The sequence below is a fragment of the Hippichthys cyanospilos genome, chromosome 1, assembly GCF_059441005.1.
Source record: "Hippichthys cyanospilos isolate Australia breed blue-spotted pipefish chromosome 1, RoL_Hcya_1.0, whole genome shotgun sequence".
Lineage (NCBI taxonomy): Eukaryota > Metazoa > Chordata > Actinopteri > Syngnathiformes > Syngnathidae > Hippichthys > Hippichthys cyanospilos.
Window position 1 is genome coordinate 21,706,161 of NC_142369.1, and position 20,139 is coordinate 21,726,299.

Below are 20,139 nucleotides of genomic sequence, written 5' to 3' on the forward strand. Positions count from 1 at the left end.
ATTCTCAGTAGGAGATCCGGAAAGCAACACAGAGTGGGATTAACATAATTTTTGGGGGGGGCAGCACACAGATGTAAACGTCTGACAATAGGTAAGAAAAGGAGGTGCTAATGCCATATTGGTGACTTGAACCTCTGTTCCTTGTGTGTGTGTGTGTGTGTGTATATATATATATATATATATATATATATATATATATATATATATATATATATATATATATATATATATATATATATATATATATATATAACTTAATCCGTTCAGCGGCTACGCTCGTACGCTCGTATTGCTCGTATAGCGGGCAATCCAAACCCATGTTAATTCGTGAATGCGTGCAACGCGTGCAGAAGCCTTAGGTAAAAAACGTCACACTGTATACATATATTAAAATTGAGTGACATAATCTGCTGTACACTTGCATTATATAACAAATACAATGGATAGATGGCTTTTACCTTTTGAAACGACGAGACTCGAGCTGGGTGTAAGCAGAGGGGGGCAGAGACCAACGCTCAAAGTCAACATGCTGATAGATATGCTATTGGTCTTACAGTGTTACACTAACTCTTTCAGTCAGGGTGCAAATCACGGAGATACTAAAAAATCATCCTCTTATTTCTTCCTTTACCGCTGCTAGTAATTTTAGAAGCTATGTCTAACAGATAAAGTTTGCAAAGTCTTCACAACATTCCGTTTTTCACTCATTTTCTCTCCTTCCTTCCATCCTGTGCCATCAAGCTAGATAAAGGCGTTCGGCCAATAGCATATCGGCATTTCTGTGATTGACGTGTGACGCCGGCCAATAGGATCTCCGTGAGTAAGACCGGGTGACCTTAATCGACCAATAGCATATTCGCATCTCCGTGACTGACTGATAATTATTCGCACTTTTTTTTTAAACGGTTGGAATGTATTGACAATTAATTAAAAAAAAAACACACATTTAAACCAATGACAATTCTTTGTCCTGCAATCGGCACATTTAATTTCATGTCAGCTGTTTTTCCCTTTAGCTGTACAAACACTACACTTAAATGGTAATATATTTAGACACCGTGAGTGAGACAGTCAGTGTGACGTTCTAAGAGCAATAGCGTTCACGTTGCTGCCACAAGTACCTACTGGTGATTTAAGTGATACATCTGCTGAATTTAATGACGCAGATAAGCGAGAACATTTTTACATACTCAATGGCTGGCATGTCGGATTGCTCGTAAGGCGAAAAGTTTGTTCGTAAGTGGGGGACAAAAATCTCCGTGATCCACGCTCGTAAGGCGAATTGTTCGTAAATCAGGGTGTTCGTAAGCCGGGGGCCGACTGTATATGTATATATATGTATGTATATATATATATATATGTATGTATATATATAAAGTATATATATATATAAGTATATATATATATATATATATATATATATATATATATATATATATATATATATAAAGTATATAAGTATATATATATGTAAGTATATATATATATATATATATATATATATATATATATGTATATATATATATATATATATATATATATATATGTATGTATATATATATATATATATATGTATGTGTATGCATATATATATATGTATATACATATATGTATGTGTATGCATATATATATATGTATATACATATATGTATGTGTATGCATATATATATATGTATATACATATATATATATATATATATATATATATATATATATATATATATATATAAGTATATTCTGATGCGTAAAATGGGAGCATGGTTTTCCTCGTGCATGTTTTGCGGTATACTACATCCCTCTGCCATAACTTCCTGCACCAATGTCTTACTCTGGACACTTTAAAGAAAGTTGTTTCGTTTCCTGCTGTTCAGCTCCTCTGGAATCCCCCGCCCTTAACCCCCCCATGTGCATCACTACTGTGCCCCCTTTCAAACAGGGAAGCTGAAGCACGCGGTTCCTTTTCACGCTGCTCTGTGTGCATTTGTTGTGCTTCGACTAAGGAGCGACTTCTCTCAGGAGCTCGGTTTGTCTATAGTGCTGAGCATTGTGCGCAGGGGGTCAGCAGAAGCAAGCACAAGCAACATTTGTACAGATGTCGTGTTATTTTTATTGCTCTCCTCCATTTGCTGGGTGGCATTTCCTTCAGTGTTAACAACCAGGTTAACTACACACAGACGGGCTCAGGGACTCCAGCCAATTTTTTTTTTTTATTGTTATGCTAAGTCAAACATTTTTTTCTTCACAAAAAAAAAAAAAAATTCTACCTAAGCCCATTAGTATGGCTTCACCTTCCCTTCCCCACTCCAGACCTTTCCCTTGCTCCCTAGAAGGAGGAATTTACGGCTGAGTGAAGGGAGAGTGGCAGAGCAATGTATAGTAAAGCTTCTAACTCCCGCAAGGTTACATGCAAGGTTACACTCCTTTACGTCTATACGGGAGGCCAGAAACAAGAGCCCTCAGTTTATTGTCAAATGAGTACAGCAGAATAGGTTAAAAAAAAAAAAAAAAAAGCTGTATAAGCAAAACAGAAGCCTCCCAAATAGGCGTCTCTTTTTTACTAATCGGAATAAAGTAAATAGCACTGTAATAAATAAACTAAACTAATACAATTAAGTACTAGTTCGCAGAAATGCATGTTAAAACGTTGGCTGGTATACCCATTACTTAGCAAAACAATGGCACCTCCCTCCTTAATCGCGTCAGCAGTGAATCAGAAGCATTAACCTTCCCTGGTCTTGATTTATGCCCGATTTATGAACGGCAGCAGCTGGATGAACAAGTTCATTTCGACCATCTAGTGGAAGAGCATTCAATTGTTTTGCCTCTCACTACATGTCGCTGGTATTGAAAGAGGAATATGCATTATTTGTTGAACCTCAAAGACACGTTTCATAAAACTTAATGATAACTCAAATGTGTCGCCCTACATTGAGTAGGTCTAGGATTGGTCACATCACAGTGTTCACAATGCTCTTTTTTATTTTCATTTTAAGTTCCAGTCGCACTTTAAATAAATAGTAATGCTGTATACTTGTAACATTCTTCAGCATCATTCCAAAAACACAGTGCTTAAGGACAAACACCTCAGCTCCTCGACAAATTATAAAATAAAGATCTTTGACCAATATGGGGATTTTCCACTTTTTTCCTGCGGCATTATAATTCTGGGAAGAGATGAGGACAAGTACAGGAAGCTGAAAAAAAAATGAAACCAGCAAGGCTTCCCTCCCATCCATCAGTTGGAAACAGAGATGAACTAATATTTGAATCTTATTTTGAAAGCTTCATTTTTTTTCCCCTCATCCAAGTTCCTAAATATACATGTCTGTGGTCAACGCTCGCTCACCGAGTGTTTTCAATTCAGCGTGTCTTCTTGCTTCAATATTTTTTCATGTCCAAGTTACACTCGGATTTCCCATAAAACAACACAGGATTGTATGTAAATGTCTGTCATAAGATCAGAACACAAAGTCAATTGCTTTATCTGTTTCGCCAGCTGACGCGTCACAGGCTCGTGGACGCCGACGGGATCATCAACCCCGGAGCCTTCTACATATACCTGACAGCTTGGGTCAGCAATGACCCGGTGGCCTATGCCGCTTCGCAGGCCAATATTCGCCCGCATCCTCCCGAGTGGCTCCATGACCGCACCGACTCCATGCCTGAGACGCGCCTCAGCAGTAAGTCAACATACCGCACTGTCACAAAATATTATGACAATAGTTTGTCGTATTTCCTCTGAGAACAAGAATGTGGTCACACTGTATGGTCATAATTACCATTTTACTATATATTACTGATAGCACACCTGACTGCTCACGCATATAAGTGGATTGACGTGAGCGGCGTATCTCATGGTACCGCTGTAATTACATTTCCTTTTGAGGCATTTTAATGAGTGTTATACATTTGTCAAGAATTCAAAAGGCATTTTAAAAAGACCACAGGCAAAAAATACATTGGGAATAAAAAGCTATATATGTGCATATTGTAGACTATATATCTATTGTATACTGTAACCTCTTATTTGAAAAAACACGTTTTTGCCAAGAGTTTTTTTTTTTTTTTTAATTCATTCAAGTATGGCCTTTGATCCAAGCATACAGTATTGTACTGTTCTCAGTCTGACTATACCTGGGGTGTCAAACACTTTCTTATCGAGGGCCATGTTGCAGTTACAATTTCTGTCAGAGGGATGACTGTGATCACAGATGACTGTGATAAAATACATTTTGGGTGTATTTGTCACACTTCCAACTAGTTTTGAAATCAGAAAGAGGTTGAGGGTAAAAAGTGCTTGCTTTTTCCCCCAAACAATTTCAAATTGACTTACAAATGTGATATTTTGACCGGAAACTTGAATTGGAATGGGTGTTTCGCGGGCCGCGTGAAATGATGTGGCGGGCCGTATCTGGCCCCCGGGCCTTGACTTTGACACCTGTGGTCTATACCTACAGCATGTGTTAACAATACATCCAGTGCGCCTTATACAGTGCATAAACCGCGAGTTTTCATGTTTGCTGGACAAAAAAAAGTAAACTTACTTAATTGCCATGTAAATTCTTCAATTTTTACCTCTGTGTTTCAGTTATAAATGTATTTTTTACGATTAAAATGTCATAACACCCTGTTTAAAAATTCCACATATTATATTTGCTCCAATTTTGAAGCAATTTATTAGTGCGATTTTATAAAAATAAATCCAGACTGTTTTTAAATCAACAAAACAATATATTTTCAGGTTTTTAGTTCCAATTTAATTAAAATATTGAAGTTTAATATTTAATTGAATTATAATTATATTCTCTTGAATCCTTGATTCGTCTTGGTATTGATCTAAAGTTCTAAATAGGCTTTTAATGTAATCAAATGGTAATTTTTCACATTCTTTCGATAGTACTTTCCATAAATCATCTTCACTCTAAATTTCTGATGGTCTATTAATAAAGTTTGACTGACTTATCTGATTGTTTAGTTGACATTTCCTTCGGGTGACTGCGTAACGCACTCCAGCCACTACTGTAGATTCTATTCTATGCACCTTATAATGTGGTGCGCCTTACATATGAAAATAGTTTTTAAAAAGGCCATTCATTGAGGGTGTGCCTTTTAATCAAGTGCGCCTTTTAGTGCGGAAAATACGGTGTGTTGTTTGATTCAAACTTGTGATTTGAAGTCAGGAAGTGCTCCAGTAGGGGATGACAGTGATCGGAGAGGGAGGGCGAGTGGGTCAATTGGATAACAAGCAGGAAGTTTTTGAGAAGATGGGATTTTATAGGGATTATAACGATCCTAACCCTGCAAGCACACACACGCATAAACACACACACACACACACACACACGCACACAAACACACACACACACACACACAAGAGAGATGGAAAATATTGCTTTGCTTATGTATTACTTATTTTTATTATGTTTTATAACACGTTGATAAGGGGTCCATTAATGACACTGATTGTGACATTGCAACTACAGCAGAGAAACGTTAGGTCTGACACTTGGCTTCGTCTGGAACTGATAGCCCCTCATTAGGCCGGCTGGCCCACAGACGAGCTGGCTTGGACTCAATGGAGCTCTGTTTCACACTATTGTATCCACCCCCACCTCATGCGCACCCATGCACACAGAGATGTACAGTATATGCTCCACAGCCTGATTGTCACGTTAGAGCATGGCGACTTGAGGCAGTGTGGGATGTGGGAAAGGTGGAACCAAAAGGACGCAGGACAGACTGGGATGGGGCTCAAAGGAGGATATTTAACAACAAACAAAAGCAGGGTTGCAATGGACCAAAAATACAAAGTACAACCAAAAACGCAAAACTCAACTTACTGGGGCAACAAGGAACAGGAGGCAGCACGGGAAAGATATACAACAAGGACCAGGCAGCGCAGAAAATAAACAATGACCCGACAAGAAGCAAATGCAAACTGGGAACTTAAATACATACATACTTAACGAGAAGACACGACACAGCTGGGGGAGAGACAAAAGGCAGGGGAAGCTGACTGGATGAGAAGGAGGGCAGGTAAACTGGCAGGTGGACAAGATCAAACTAATGAGACAGGGAGGCGAGGCAGACGCGGGGAAGAAACTATTGAAACTAAATGGCTAAACAAACAACCCAAAATCTCTACAACAAAAACCCATAGCAGAACATAACCCAGGCAGAACGTGACACTGATATAGGTGGGGTGGCCAAGAATACCGGTAATCCTAAATTTGCGTCAAAAATGATTACTCCTATTGCATAAATGCTGAAAAGTATTCCGACTTCAAAATGATTATATCAGTCATGTCTTGGTTTTTTTTTTTTTTGCGCATTCCCCAAATTTCCCACATTTTTCATTATTTTGCATGACATGAAATTAGAAATGATATTTTACAAATATCACTGATGTTTGACAGGATGTGTTAAACTGATGTTGCCGAGCTAGCAGGGAATGTTTAATAGCTGGAGTTATTAATTAAAAACGTGTCACGATATACACTTTGATCCGCAATTGACCACTTCTTACATGACTTATAATATCCTGCTCATGATTATGCTAGGAAATTAATTGCCGAGTCATGTGTTTTTTTGTTTTTTTTCAGAGCAGTTTACTTTTTTTAAAACGAGCGAATGTATGAAAACTGACATTTAAACAGAAAAAAAATCTAATGTAGAATGTTGTCAAATCCTCATCACTTGTGCTCATGTTAGATTATGTCAGAGTTAGCTCTTCACCATTCACACGCCATTTCTACGTTGCATTTTTTATTCTCTAGTCCCGGCGGCCGAGCCCATCGAATACGCACAGTTCCCCTTCTACCTCAACGGGCTCCGGGAGACGCCACAATTCGTGGAGGCTATCGAGAGCGTGCGGGCTATCTGTAGCAACTACAGCCGCCAAGGCCTGCCCTCATACCCCAATGGTTACCCCTTCCTCTTCTGGGAGCAGTACGTCAGTCTTCGCCACTGGCTCTTGCTCTCTATCAGCGTTGTGCTCGCTTGCACCTTCTTGGTGTGCGCCCTCTTCCTGCTCAACCCATGGACTGCCGGAATCATTGTGAGTACTGCACACAACATGATGCCTTCAGCAGACTGAACATGCCCGCATGTTTAGAAACATGAGCAGCATCTACATAGCTTCGACGGATTGAACGCAGCTGCACATTTAGGCGAGCGGCACCAACATATTTTCAACTTAACACCTACACACTCGGATTGTTTGAATACTGCACCAACATAACAGTAACACACTGTTGTCTAGATTGTTGAGCTAATTTTCTACACCCAGTAGTCCCCAAAGTAACCCAATAGTCGGTGCACTACTAATCAATCCATGGTAATCACGTCATTAAGATTTTTAAAATTATTTATCAATTTTGTTATTGACTTCAGTAATAATGCTTTATAAAGAAGTAATTCATCTCAATAATACACCAACTCCCACCAATAATATTAATAATAAATGACTAAGTTACCAGTGCATCACTATGTCATTTAGAAATACATAGAGAAACAACATATTGAATAAGCTCGGTTTTATTTCATTATGTGGTTGTGCACAGTATAACGTCATCTGGATTTTTAAGTCAATGTCTAAAAAACGTATCTGGACCCAGACCATTTATTTTCATGCAACCGCTTGACGACATAACATTGAATTCAACATACCATTTCTTACAGTGTAGTTATTGTGGATCTACAAACTTAATAAACAGACATAAACAAATAATGACACCTCATAAAGGTTTAAACATGATTCGTAAAATACTAAAGCAATTTATTAATGCTTTATGAGAATGTAAAGAAGTAATACAGTAAGCCAACACAGAATGCTGAAAATAGTAGTAAATGGTTTACAAGTGATTATTAAAGGACGTACAACATCTTAAGGAAGTTTAAAAAGTCTGTATCAGCTTATAAAAGATGTATAAATTAGTTATTTCCGCATATTAATGCTCTTATTAATATGTGATTGGTTAGGGTTAGTGCGGCAGTAGCTTAACTCCACCACCCTCATAATGAAAATTCTAGTCGGTGATTCATAATTAGTTACTTGTATTTTTAATAACACAACATTATTTGTTTATCCTGAACTTTCCTCCTTTGGCTTTGCACCGCTTGCCTGCCCTGCACGCCCACACTTACACCACTTGCAAATCTGCTCCAACTGGAAAATGTGACAGGAAGCTGTGCAGGTTTAAAAAAAAACATAACAAAAACAAAAATCACAACTGTTGAAGGTTGTCCCAAAATGTTGACGTTTTCAAATATGCAGACAACAATCTAAAATGTCCGACATTTTGGGACTTTGTGCGTGTGGTCTGGAGGGCATCACCAAAAGAAGAGCAGGAAGGGAAGACGCATCTGCTGAGTGTTATTGTAGGCCCAGTCACCCGTGTTTATCTTGTGCTGTTTAGTCTACTCTAACACTCCCAGACTCTAAATAGACGGGGAAGGAGGCAAAGCTGCTCCCAACTTTTAAACCTTTAAAAAAAAAGTTTGATTTTATTTCCATTCATCCGACTCCTCTCTTTCCTCTCTCTCCATGGCGGTGTTTCCACGGAGACATGCAAACACGCAGGCATGTGTGTACCTCAATTCATGCGGCAGAACGCATAAACACGCCAGGACATAATTCACACACAAACACATAGACACACATTGCTCTGGTTTTTCTCTCCGACGGTGGGCTGTGTTTTATGGCAGGCAGCCGCCTGGCCACCCGAGTCCTTGGACAGGCTGGGGAGGAAGGGCACCCTTGTTCATCCGTCCAGTTTTACTAGCGACATCAAAGGGCTGGTTATGGAAGGGTGTCAGATTCAACCATCTCCAAATTAACTTCCTTCAAGCCCCCTTTTTTACTTGAGTATTGACTTCTTCTGAATGAACCAGATGGATTCACTGTGTAGATTTCAAAACCGACACGGACTCCTCCGTTTTCAGGATCCCTGAGCATGATGGACGCGCTTTTTCAAACACCTCCAATGAGCGGAGTCAAATATAGATTGGGCAGTGTCAAGCGATCGTCTCCACCCACACATTGAGCAATACTTGCGCTCTGCAGCCGGGACTTACTCGACTCCTGATACAAACAACACATTGTTCTGCAATCACTTTCTAACGCCAACGAAGGGCACTTTAGCCAACTTAATTATTTGCATTGAATTGTACTGTACGGTATTGTATTGTTGCCAGTTTTTAATTGTCTTATAGTAACGTCTAGCATAAATTAGCTACAAGCTATCAGCGAGAGCAGTCGGGTCACTTTTCAAAAGGCAGTTTAATAGAGGTAAAAAACTCCACACACTTTGATGCTGACAATCTGACAGAGTTGCCATTCCTACTGATGACTTTTGAACAAATCGGGCTGACTCACATGTGCTCTTTCAGCCGGCAACATTTTTGCTGCTGGTTGTTTGTCTCATATACCAAAATTTATGGGGAGAGCTTTACCTAAAATTTCACAAATGTTTCCAGAGAGGACAATTGTGCTGTAATGCACAGTTAAAATTGAAACTTAAAGCAATAATGGCGATCAAAAAATGAAAAGTTACTATATATTTTTAAATATATGCATTTATATACCATATATTTTAAATGTACTATTTAATGACTGACAAAAAGGAATATCCTGAGTGATCATGAGCACCTAAGTCCTGCTCATGAGCATTTCTGCGTGTTTTTTTTTTTTTGTTTTTTTTTCCCAGCATACAATTTATATCCACACTCAGAGCTCCTTGGCTTGCACACTTTCTTCAAAGGATTTGGGCCCCTTGTAACCTGACGCCTGTCAGCTGATAATGGCATTTAGTTCAGCCTCATGTCCCTCCCTTCTCAGTTGCCTTCACACAAGCACACACATATGCTGGTACTAAAACTGTAACACATCTGTAAGTGCATACTGTACATCCATCTGTGTCTACAGCTCAACCGCACAGCCGATCACTAAATTCCACATACATGCCCTGAATGTGTAAGCGAGTCTTTCTAAGCCCATTCTGTATATTAACCATCCCGTTGTGGCTTCCGTGTAATGCAGGTGTTGGTGCTGTCTCTCATGACAGTGGAGCTGTTTGGCTTCATGGGGCTGATGGGAATCAAGCTAAGCGCCGTCCCTGTGGTTATCCTCATCGCCTCGGTTGGCATTGGGGTGGAGTTCACCGTCCATGTAGCGCTGGTACGCGCTTCAATTCTACATTTGTGCTTACAGTAGCTTTGTTCTCCGGCCGGCCGTCTGCTCGAGAATGAGAGATAAGTGTTTGTTTTTGTGTGTGTTGAAGGCCTTCCTGACAGCCATAGGGGACCGTCACAAGCGGGCAGTGCTGGCTCTTGAGCACATGTTTGCGCCGGTGCTCGACGGTGCCTTCTCAACGTTATTGGGTGTTCTTATGCTCGCAGGCTCTGAGTTTGACTTCATCGTCAGGTGAGCACACATCAACACTTATGGGAAAGGAACGTTATAAGCTGACAAGATTGCCCCTACGTAGTCTTTTTATCGGGGTCTGCGTGGCGTCAGCGGACCACTGAGACCATGCCTCAACCTGCATGTCGCCCTGGAATCTACCTGAGATGCTGGTCATGCATGAGGGCTCCCTCCCCTCCTCTTTCCCCCTCTAATCCTCTTTCTTCTTCCAGCTACCTGATGAACACCTTTTTGTTAACCTATTGCTGGGGTCTTCTCAACCGTGCTTTCTTTAGCCTTCGTTTTTTAGGACATGTTAAAACAGGTCTCTCTTCATAACTGTGAACTGACTTGCAAATAGTGCGTGATGGAGTTGTTCAGTCAATATGGTGTGAAACAAACATTCTGCGTGTGAAACATCAAACGTGACAAACGGCCTGCTTTATTGGTGTTTGAACTCAAGAGACCCCGGTTCAAATTGTGGCTGCTGCACATCAGAGTTCTGTGACAAATAGTATCATCAGACGTCAACTGTGGCATGCCTAGTTAAGAACGTTAGAAAAAAAAAAAAACATTGCTCTGGGGATGTGGTTAGTGCACAGTTGCTTCAACAAAGGTTCAAACCTGGGTTGATTTCACTACTTCTCAGAGCTCTGAATCAAATGGTAATAGAAGTGGGATGGGTTTTTTTTTTCTTTGAGCATCAATCAAAATTTGACTTGGTGACCTTTTTTATTAACCATGATGTCTAGTCTCGCCTCCCAGAGTGTTTCATTCGCATTTTGGAAGACCACAAACCATCTGCTGTAAAATGAAACTGAAATCAAAGAGAATCTCATTTTGTTTTGTCAAAGTGTAAAATTTTGGAATACAAAATTCCACTAGCTTCATGCTTGTATTGCTAAAACCCATAGACAGGTATGCAGTTGCAACTGATAGTTGAGCAGAGATGATGCAGTACAGATTCAGGATACATAATACAATAATACATTATGCCCCGCTAATACTCTAACGCAGTGTATGTACATTATTATTCTGCTCCCTTGTAGCTAAGACATACCCATCAGAAGGATAAGCACAATAGCCATTGAAATAAAATTGTTAAAACTAATATATTAGATCGATGTTGCCCAAAATATGGCGCGGGGGCCATTCGCAGCCCACCAGCCCCATTTTAGGGGGCTGGGCATGTATTCAAAATACATTTTGTCATATTACTTAAAATCAAAATAACAGTGTTTGATTTTTGATAGTGTTGGAAGTGTAATAAAGTCCAAATTTGCATCATCCCCTGAGCTATCTTTAAAACGTTAAATGTGTAATTGTTTGCTATAGCCATGTACTTTTATCATGTTTAATACGTTAAAAAAAATGGCATGACATGATAGATACATAAAGTGGCCCTTACGTGGCCCGTTCTGTATGCGAGTCACAGAGGAAAGGGTTTGGACACCCCTGCTTTGGATTTTATTAATTAATGTTAGGAAATTAATTAGTCAGGGTACCTAGCCACATCTCAGAGCTCTGTCCAAAGTAAGACAGTTTATGCCATACCACAATGGTCACTCGCGTAGGCAGTAGAAATACTTAGCTGTGCTTCTCTGAGGTAATGGGGCCTTTGTGTCTCCCGTACCTGTCATGTCCTGGGGGAATCTAGGGAACGGAAGAAGAGTTGAAGGTCACCAGAAGGAATGATGGAGGGAGTAAAGGGGGCACGCAAAATGAAAGGGTGATGGCGGGGGCTTTGTTGGAAGAGCAGGAAAGTCCTCTGGCTTTTGAAATCTCATTCAGCTAGTTTTAACAGCCTTCACTAGGCATTTATAAGCATAGGGTATGGAGGGGGAAACACCGGGTGGGGGGGCTAACAGCGCAGCTGTGGAAAGCTTTGGAGAAGTGGAAATTAAAACCGACACACTGTGGGGGCTCTGTGTTGGTGGTGTGTTTTGCATGTGTGCGCTTTTGTAAGAGGAGAATCCGCAAAGGCAGTGGCTCAATTGACGCCGAAGAGGAGTTGTTGTTGAGTTGCTGTTCTATACGTTGGCCTTGCCAGAGAGCATTATGAAAAGTTCCCAGTGAGCTCAGAGAGTAATTTGAACATTCGTGAAGCCGCAACTCTCCTCTAAGAAAAAGCAGCGCTGAGGTCCGTCTAACCACCAAACACGCAAGCTTTAGGCACAGAGTGTTAAATGTCTCAGGTTTGCCCTATCTGCTATACATGCCCAGGTGTTTTGTTTTTGTTTTGTTTTTTCATTAAAACCGAACGTCTCAAGAACTCTGACCAAAGTGGAGCTTATTCAAACACTCCGGATCCGCATTTGCGTGTAGCAATCATAAACGGAATTTAACTTACGCCATACCTCTATTTCCCGTCAAAGACGCCGCCGACGTTAGAGATGCAAGTTCTTTCTGATTGGACAGAATTTGGTGAAACTACTGCCACCTAGCGGCTTGCTATCCTTGTGAATGAATAAAACCGTACCGAATGGCTTATAAATAAACAGATCTACCTGGACGGAATTTTTTACACACGAAGAGGAGCGATATAGCCGGGTTTAAATAGTGCTGGTTACATGTAGACAAGGCCTTAGTCATGTGCACGCACATTCGCGCCGCCCTCCTCCCCCATCCTCTTTGACCTCGTAATCATGAGGGTCAACGATGGCGTGCCTACCAGCCAGGTTGCATACACACACACACACCCACAGGGAAGGCCTCATGGACACCTCTCCTCACCTCCGGCGGCATGCTCTGCTTTCTGAGCGTCCATTTGGATGGTTCTGCTGTTGTCTGAGCAAACAAAGCAGCGCCCTAGACGCCGCAGTAACAGCAAGGCTCCGCTCGTATTTTCTTGCTGAGAGTCTTACCCTGACTTTCTCCCGCCAACCCTGTGAATGTTTTCACTCTAAATAGCTGGTCGGGGGCACCGGGCCTTGGTATGTGGGCCGCACATGGATGTGAGTGTGTATGTGTCTGCCTGTCCTAAAGGTGATGTTGCCTTTACCCCACATGGTGTGGACCACAATCTTAATTGCAGTTTGGATTACAGCAGGCCCCCACGTTTGAGGTTTACTATTCACTAATCCACCGAATGCATGTTTTTGTTTTTTTTTCAACCCTCTGGAAATGCTCCAAAACTAGCCTTTCTTTTCTGCCTCATATCCTTTGGGGAATTATGATGGATTTCAAAAGGTACTCGGGCTTCCTCCCACGTTCTAAAATATGCACGTTAAGATTCATTGAAAACTCCACATTGCCCGTAAGTGTGACTATTGGTGTGAATGGTTGTTTTCCCAGTCAGATGTGACCGCCCCCACCCCTTACCTCTCAAGACAGAAAATACATGGATAAACTCAACTATTATCCCATATACTGTTGCTTTGATGCCCTTTACTTGTTGCGTCTATTTGTCTAATTATCTGATTGTGGCAAGATGCTTTGCAATGTCACCACCATGCATGGAAATGTCCTGCTTCATGTTCCTGTAAGAGGTGCTACTGTGTGAATTTCCGACTTTTAAATGTCTGTCTTGAGACCAGCTGTATCAGCAATGGTTCATTTTCCATGTACTAGGTTCCAAATAAATCAGATGTTGCAATCAAGAACTGGCTTATGATTGGGTTCCTACAGTATATGTATGACAGCAGGTAGAATGGATTAAAGGCATTTCCATTCATTTTAATGGAGGAAGTTGATTTGAAATATTCGTCACCTGAAAACTCCACCTGAATGAATCGTATCTGTTTGGGTTATGTATGCACAGGAGATGAGCAAAGTGGTTCATAGTCCAGTGTGCCCCCGATAGAGACTTCCAACTAATAACGGCAGCGTGAAAGTAAAAGTTGGGCATTTCTTACATGAAACATTGAGGATTTAATTAGACGAAGAGGATTGCGGGTTGTGGAGTGGCCCAGGAATTTCACAGGGGCTTAGCTTGGAAAGAAGGGAGAGAAAAGTGAGGGAACTAAATAAAAGACAGGGGGGGCACTGAGCTAGAGGAGATGGGAGGGGGTGGCGGGGCTGCTCCTTCCTTCTCCACTAAATTGTTCTAGCTTCTAAATTCTATACCCTTTACTCCATTCACTTTCTTAAGAGGAGGCCCCCTCATCGCCCCTCTTTTACCCCCACACCTCCTCCCTTCACATTCCTCCTTGCTTTGTTTTCTCCATGTTTTGCTTACACACACACACACACACACAAGAGAGAGTTCCCTTATACCCAGTCACCCCCCAACTCATCACTTTTTGAATGAACTTGTGCTGGCTAATTATGCTTCCTCTTTCTTTGCTCTCCGTGACGTCTTTAAGACTTACCCTCTTTTAGCCGGATTTAAAAATCAGGTACATTTCTGTTTTGTTTCAAATACACAAAATGCATGGCTCAGTGTGTAGCAGGGCTTAAGTATATCTGAATTTACTTCTTCGTGGTGGTTGTTGGACATGACTTAATGGCTGGTTTTCCCTCTGTGTGTGGATGTGTGTACGTGTGTGTCTGCTTTGTTTCTACTCATATTTTTAACATTTGGCATGTTTTGGTCAAACCTTTGCATGTAAGTCTTTTGTACAGTGGAACCTCAGAAGTTTCGAGGACTCAATTCAGTTTGTGTGTTCGTCAAAGTAATTTCCCCATGCAGAGTAAATTAATTTGTCACTCTTTTAATTGTTTATTAACCTTACAGCTGTTTATTAAGTACCAGTGTAGCTTATCCATCTGTCATAAAAGTGCAAAGACTAGAATATACTGTATCTATGAAGCTAATATGAGGTAAAAATACTTAGCTTATACATATTTGTGTATGTGTTGACATTTGTCATTACGACATGACATGTGTTACTTGTGTCTGTATAAAGTAGTATTTTTTAAGATGAAAAGTCATACGTTGTTGAGGAATGGTTGTACACTATTTTAGTAATATGTATTGTACACTCTCATCCTATTGTTAATTTACTCTACTTTTGGAGGTTGCCTAATATGTGGATTTTGCTTGCAGGTATTTCTTTGCAGTATTGGCCATCCTGACAGTTTTGGGAGTTTTGAACGGACTAGTCCTTCTTCCCGTCCTACTGTCCTATTTTGGGCCCTATCCTGAGGTAAGGGATAGGTGAACTGGGTAAACTAGGGATAGGTTGGGATAGGGTATATCAGACCAGTTCACAACGATAGATTTGCCCCAATTAATTTATGGTGCCTCCATTTTGTTTAAGGTGTCTCCAGTGGATGGTCGCAGCAGGTTACCCACCCCAGAGTCACCGTCCCACGCGGTCCGCTTCTCTGTCCGTCCCCGCCCCGCCGCCTCGTCCTCGGCCGCCTCTGCTGCGGCCTCGGACTCGTCGGACTCTGAGTACAGCTCCAACAGCAGCGCATCGGGCGCCTGCCAGGAACTGCCGAGCGACAACCTCCCCCCGCGCAGGGCACAGGCTGGAGCCCCGGAACAGCAGCAGTCCCACTTCCCCACCAACAGGGGCAGAATATCCAGGACGGAGGAGGAAAGGAGGGCGGGATCGGGGCACAGGCGCTCGAGCAGGCATCCCGATCCTCCGGCCTATAACGTGTCCTCGGTAAGACAGCGCTGCTTCTCGCACTATGTTTCCATTTGTCCGTTCACTGATTCTTAGACATTTCTTTGATTGTATGCACTGCATTGTCCATTGTCGTAGTGAAAAAAATATTTTGAAATACTAGAATTGTAAGAAATATTTTTTTTTTCCATTTGATTGTGTGAGTTGAGGGGAAGATTCAATAAATAGACAAGATTTTATAAAATTACTTTTGTATAATAATGCTGTATGAATGTTGGAGTGAACAGGAAAAGTCATTTGACATCGGGTTGTTGTTCAGTCTCAGGGTTGTAATGCTGGAGCCGGGCCCGGCGCTCCTCAGCGGGCCAGGGACCCTAAAGGCCAGCACCACCGGCAGGCCCCGCCCCCAGGCCGCCCGCGCACGGACGCTTTCGAAACCTCCTCCGAGGCCGGCGCCCACGGCCACAGGGACCACTTTGCGGGCCACCGGGGGCGCGTCCCCTCGCACCACCCCAACCCTTACGGCCAGCCCATCACCACGGTGACGGCGTCGGCCTCCGTCACCGTTGCCGTCCACCCGCCCGGTTCCTCTTACCCGGGATACTCTGCAACGGAAGCTTACCGCCAGGAGGAGCCACAGTCCTCCTTCCAGGACCCCCACGTGCCCACAGATCCCCAAACAGGCGCTAGAGGAAGCATGATGGAGGCAATGGAGCTCCAAGATTTGGAGTTTGAGGCAGCTGACAGTATAATTGGCAGGCGGGCCAGCTGAGGTATGTTACCGCGTGCATTATGATCCGAAAAGCGATGTCAAATAATATTTAACGATGCTTCTTGTCTTGCAGTGTGTTTGTGCCTGCCATGGCCAAAGATGGACAACGAGCAGTTAACTTGGCCGCCCAGGGTCCTAATGCCTTCACCTCATGGTGCTCATTCTTACTGTAACCCCGTGGTCTGTTGTCTTAAAATATTTCTATGTATTTAAAAAGAAATGTATACACATGTAAATAGGAGCAAATCAATTAGCTATCCTTTTTTTTTTTTTTTTTTTAGGAAAGGGAGAGAGTTGTGAAAGTCCTCATGTTAACAGAATGGGGCTGCCATTGTATATGTTGAGTGCATGTTTGTGTGTGTGTGTGTGTGTGTGTGTGTGTGTGTGTGTGTCTGTGCGCATGTGAGAGAAAGAGTGATTTCATCACAATGTGTTGACCATTTTTAAACTATGCAAATGTAGGAAGGAGTACAAAGACATAATCTGTTAATGGTGGGCATCACAGAGTAAGCAATATTATATTTGAATGCATTCTGCTATAATTCTATTGGAAGAAATACGTCAAAGAAATGTGTTAATTTGAGAGACAATATTTATATTTGTCTAAATTGTAGATTACATTTTCATAATTATCGTTCAAAGTTTTGGGGGAAGTGAATTTTCCCTTCTTTAGTTAAGTCAATTTTGTCAAGTTTCTTTCACTTTATCAATGATCACAGACTGGGATACCATTTTATCATACTATTGGCATCACTGGCAACATACTATGATTTTCAACTATTGATTGCCCTGGTGAATTATTGTATCAACATAGGATTGATATCAGCATAACATCCGTTAATGATAATGATACTGTTAACAAAATATTATGTTGTGATACTATTGGCATTGTAATCGTAATTGTATCATTGGCAGAATATTGTATCATCATGCTATTGGTATCATGATACTATAGTCTAGCATGATACTTTTGGTTTCGTCAGTCAAATATCATATTGTAATGCAATTGGTATTATGTTACAATTAGCAAATATTGTTGGCATGCCCTATTGTGACTCTGTGATCCCCAGCCCTCTTTTGTTTGTTTAGTATGTTAGCAAGCTGACTATCTTATTTTACGCTCATTTCAAATATGAGCCATGGTTAGCATTGCTCGTACAAGTGTGTGCATGTTTTTAAGTGTATGTGTATGTAAATGATGGTTGTGCAAAGGTACGCGTGTAACTATAACTTCTTATCACAAAACTGTGGTAGTTTTTGTAACAATGACACTTTTAACTCCACACGCTATGCGTGCTATTTATGACAAGCAGATATGAAGATGTTTTTTTTCTTTGTTTTTTGTGAAGCTGTTTTCTGTTTATTTCAAGTCACTGCCTCTACATTGGAACCATTCTGTTACTCAACTTCTCTTACCATTGTTCTCTAACCATTTGTTTTATCTTGTAGAAAAGAGTGAAAAGATTCATTGGAGATTTTATAAAGTGCGCCAAGGGCCAGGGGTGGCAAAAGAGTAGACATTTACTTAAGTAGAAGTACAGGCAAAAACACAAACAAAAAAGACTCTGGTAAAAGTAGAAGGTCGGGTTCAATTGTTGTTCTTCAAGTAAATTAGTATTACTTTCAAATGTAATTGCAATCTCTTTTTTTGATAAGAATGAAAAAAACAATGTGCACGCAAAATAGTTTACCTCATTAACTTCCATTGTGAAGTGGCTAACAAATAATGCTACATTAGCTAACGATAACGAAAACACGTTGCATCAAATGCTCCTATATGGTCCGTGAGCCGTGTGCTCCCCACCCGTACTGTAGAGGCCTATGTCTTGTTTTTCTCTACCAAGTTTTCTTTTTTTGTCATTCTCACAACCTCAGTAAGTTCTGGAACAGGGTCCAGGTTCTAGCCTAGCGGATAAGCTAAATATTCGCACCTCATACTGTACAAGCTGGCCCAACCAGGCCATCAACCATATTTCAACTCGTAGCAACGGATTTCCTCATGTACATCTTCTCTTTTTCTCGTTGGGCCAACCGATAAGCTAGTTAACGCGCTAGCCTGCTCACGGCTAAATGCTACATGAGCTTAGCATCATGTGTATACAGTATATCAATTTTCATGTCACTTAACTGGAGTTAGCATTGCGATGCTAATTGGACCCCTCCCCCATGCCAAATGGTACAGGCCAAGCACCCCCTGTGTGTGTTTGTTTTTCACTTGTCCTCTGTCCAATCAGCTGCTTGCATGAACAAGGTTGTTCTATTATTGAGTTCATTTTGTTTGTTTTCTCTCCATGTCATATTGGCAATAGAGGAGAAACACATAGCTGGCAACTATTTTATTCCATTTAAAATATTTTTTGTTTGTTTGTTCTAGACAGTCAATTGTGATATTTATATATTTTTTGTAATATATGATATTTTTGGTCATTGTTGTGATGCCAGTGGATAACAAATGCAGGGATTTTTATGAGATAAAAACACACTATTACAATTTATTGTTTTGATCTGTATAAAGTGCTTACTAATGTAAAAATAGGAGGATAAGAAAAAATGATATAACATTTTGACACTACAGGTCTCATCATAGCTCTTAGATTATTTGTTGTTTTTTTTTTTGTTTTGTTCTGTTTTGTTTTTGTTTGGTTTTTTTTAAGTAAAATTGAAGAAAAAAAGTGATTGTTCCAGACTGCCATTTTGTATGTATGCTGTTGTTCCGTTACAAAGATAAATGTATGCCATATAATTTATTTATATGAAAATTTATTTTTGTAGTGTACATAGTAGCGGCTATTTTGACAAAACTATATTTGAAAGAGTTTATATGGAATGATATATAGTACCATACCACGGGAAAGGTGCACACAATGTCAACACCTCCCCTACAGTATTACACAGCTATGTGTGTGCGCGCATATATGAGAGTTTGTATGTGAATGTGTGCGTGTGCACATGGACATCCAAGTAGAACATTGTACTAGCTCGCCAAATATTCATGTTCAAACACTGATAGAATTCTAACTAATAAAATCAAAAATATAACTTATTTGTGTCTTTCTTTGAATAAAAATCACAAATATGCTGACTGTGTGGTTTATTTTCCCAGTTCAATTCCATCCACACACGCACTATACATTAAGAGTGGAAATCTCTCTCAATTTGATTACGATTTTTGGGTCAATGATTCGGTTCAGAATTGGAGTGACTCTATTATTGAACGAAGTTGTCTTATGCATAGTGTCGAGAAAAAGCAAAGTTGTTGAATCATCAAAACGTCATACACAAAATCTTTATGTGTGTATAAATATATATATACTGTACACAGTATATATATATATATATATATATATATATATATATGTGTGTGTGTGTGTGTGTGTACCCACACCAGCATTGTGTGTCAAAATAATTAACAATTTTGTTCAATCATTAGTATTGCATTGTGAAAGATG

General features: G+C 40.6%; 1 protein-coding gene across 2 annotated transcripts in view; it reads left to right on the forward strand.

The window, feature by feature from the left end:
• The window catches only part of ptch1 (patched 1), a 56,847-nt gene extending 37,078 nt beyond the window's left edge, over positions 1 to 19,769 (forward strand). The window contains exons 17-24 of one of the 2 annotated variants that reach the window (XM_088420724.1): positions 3,497 to 3,680; positions 6,777 to 7,057; positions 10,040 to 10,177; positions 10,281 to 10,423; positions 15,390 to 15,489; positions 15,604 to 15,957; positions 16,238 to 16,691; positions 16,764 to 19,769. In XM_088420724.1, the coding sequence (XP_088276850.1) occupies positions 3,497 to 3,680; positions 6,777 to 7,057; positions 10,040 to 10,177; positions 10,281 to 10,423; positions 15,390 to 15,489; positions 15,604 to 15,957; positions 16,238 to 16,690 (1,653 nt within the window). In that variant the 3' untranslated portion in view covers position 16,691; positions 16,764 to 19,769. Of the gene's footprint in view, positions 1 to 3,496; positions 3,681 to 6,776; positions 7,058 to 10,039; positions 10,178 to 10,280; positions 10,424 to 14,706; positions 14,740 to 15,389; positions 15,490 to 15,603; positions 15,958 to 16,237; positions 16,692 to 16,763 lie in introns of those variants that run through there. The other variant, XR_015866310.1, reaches the window with a different exon arrangement.
• The last annotated feature ends 370 nt before the right edge of the window (positions 19,770 to 20,139 follow it).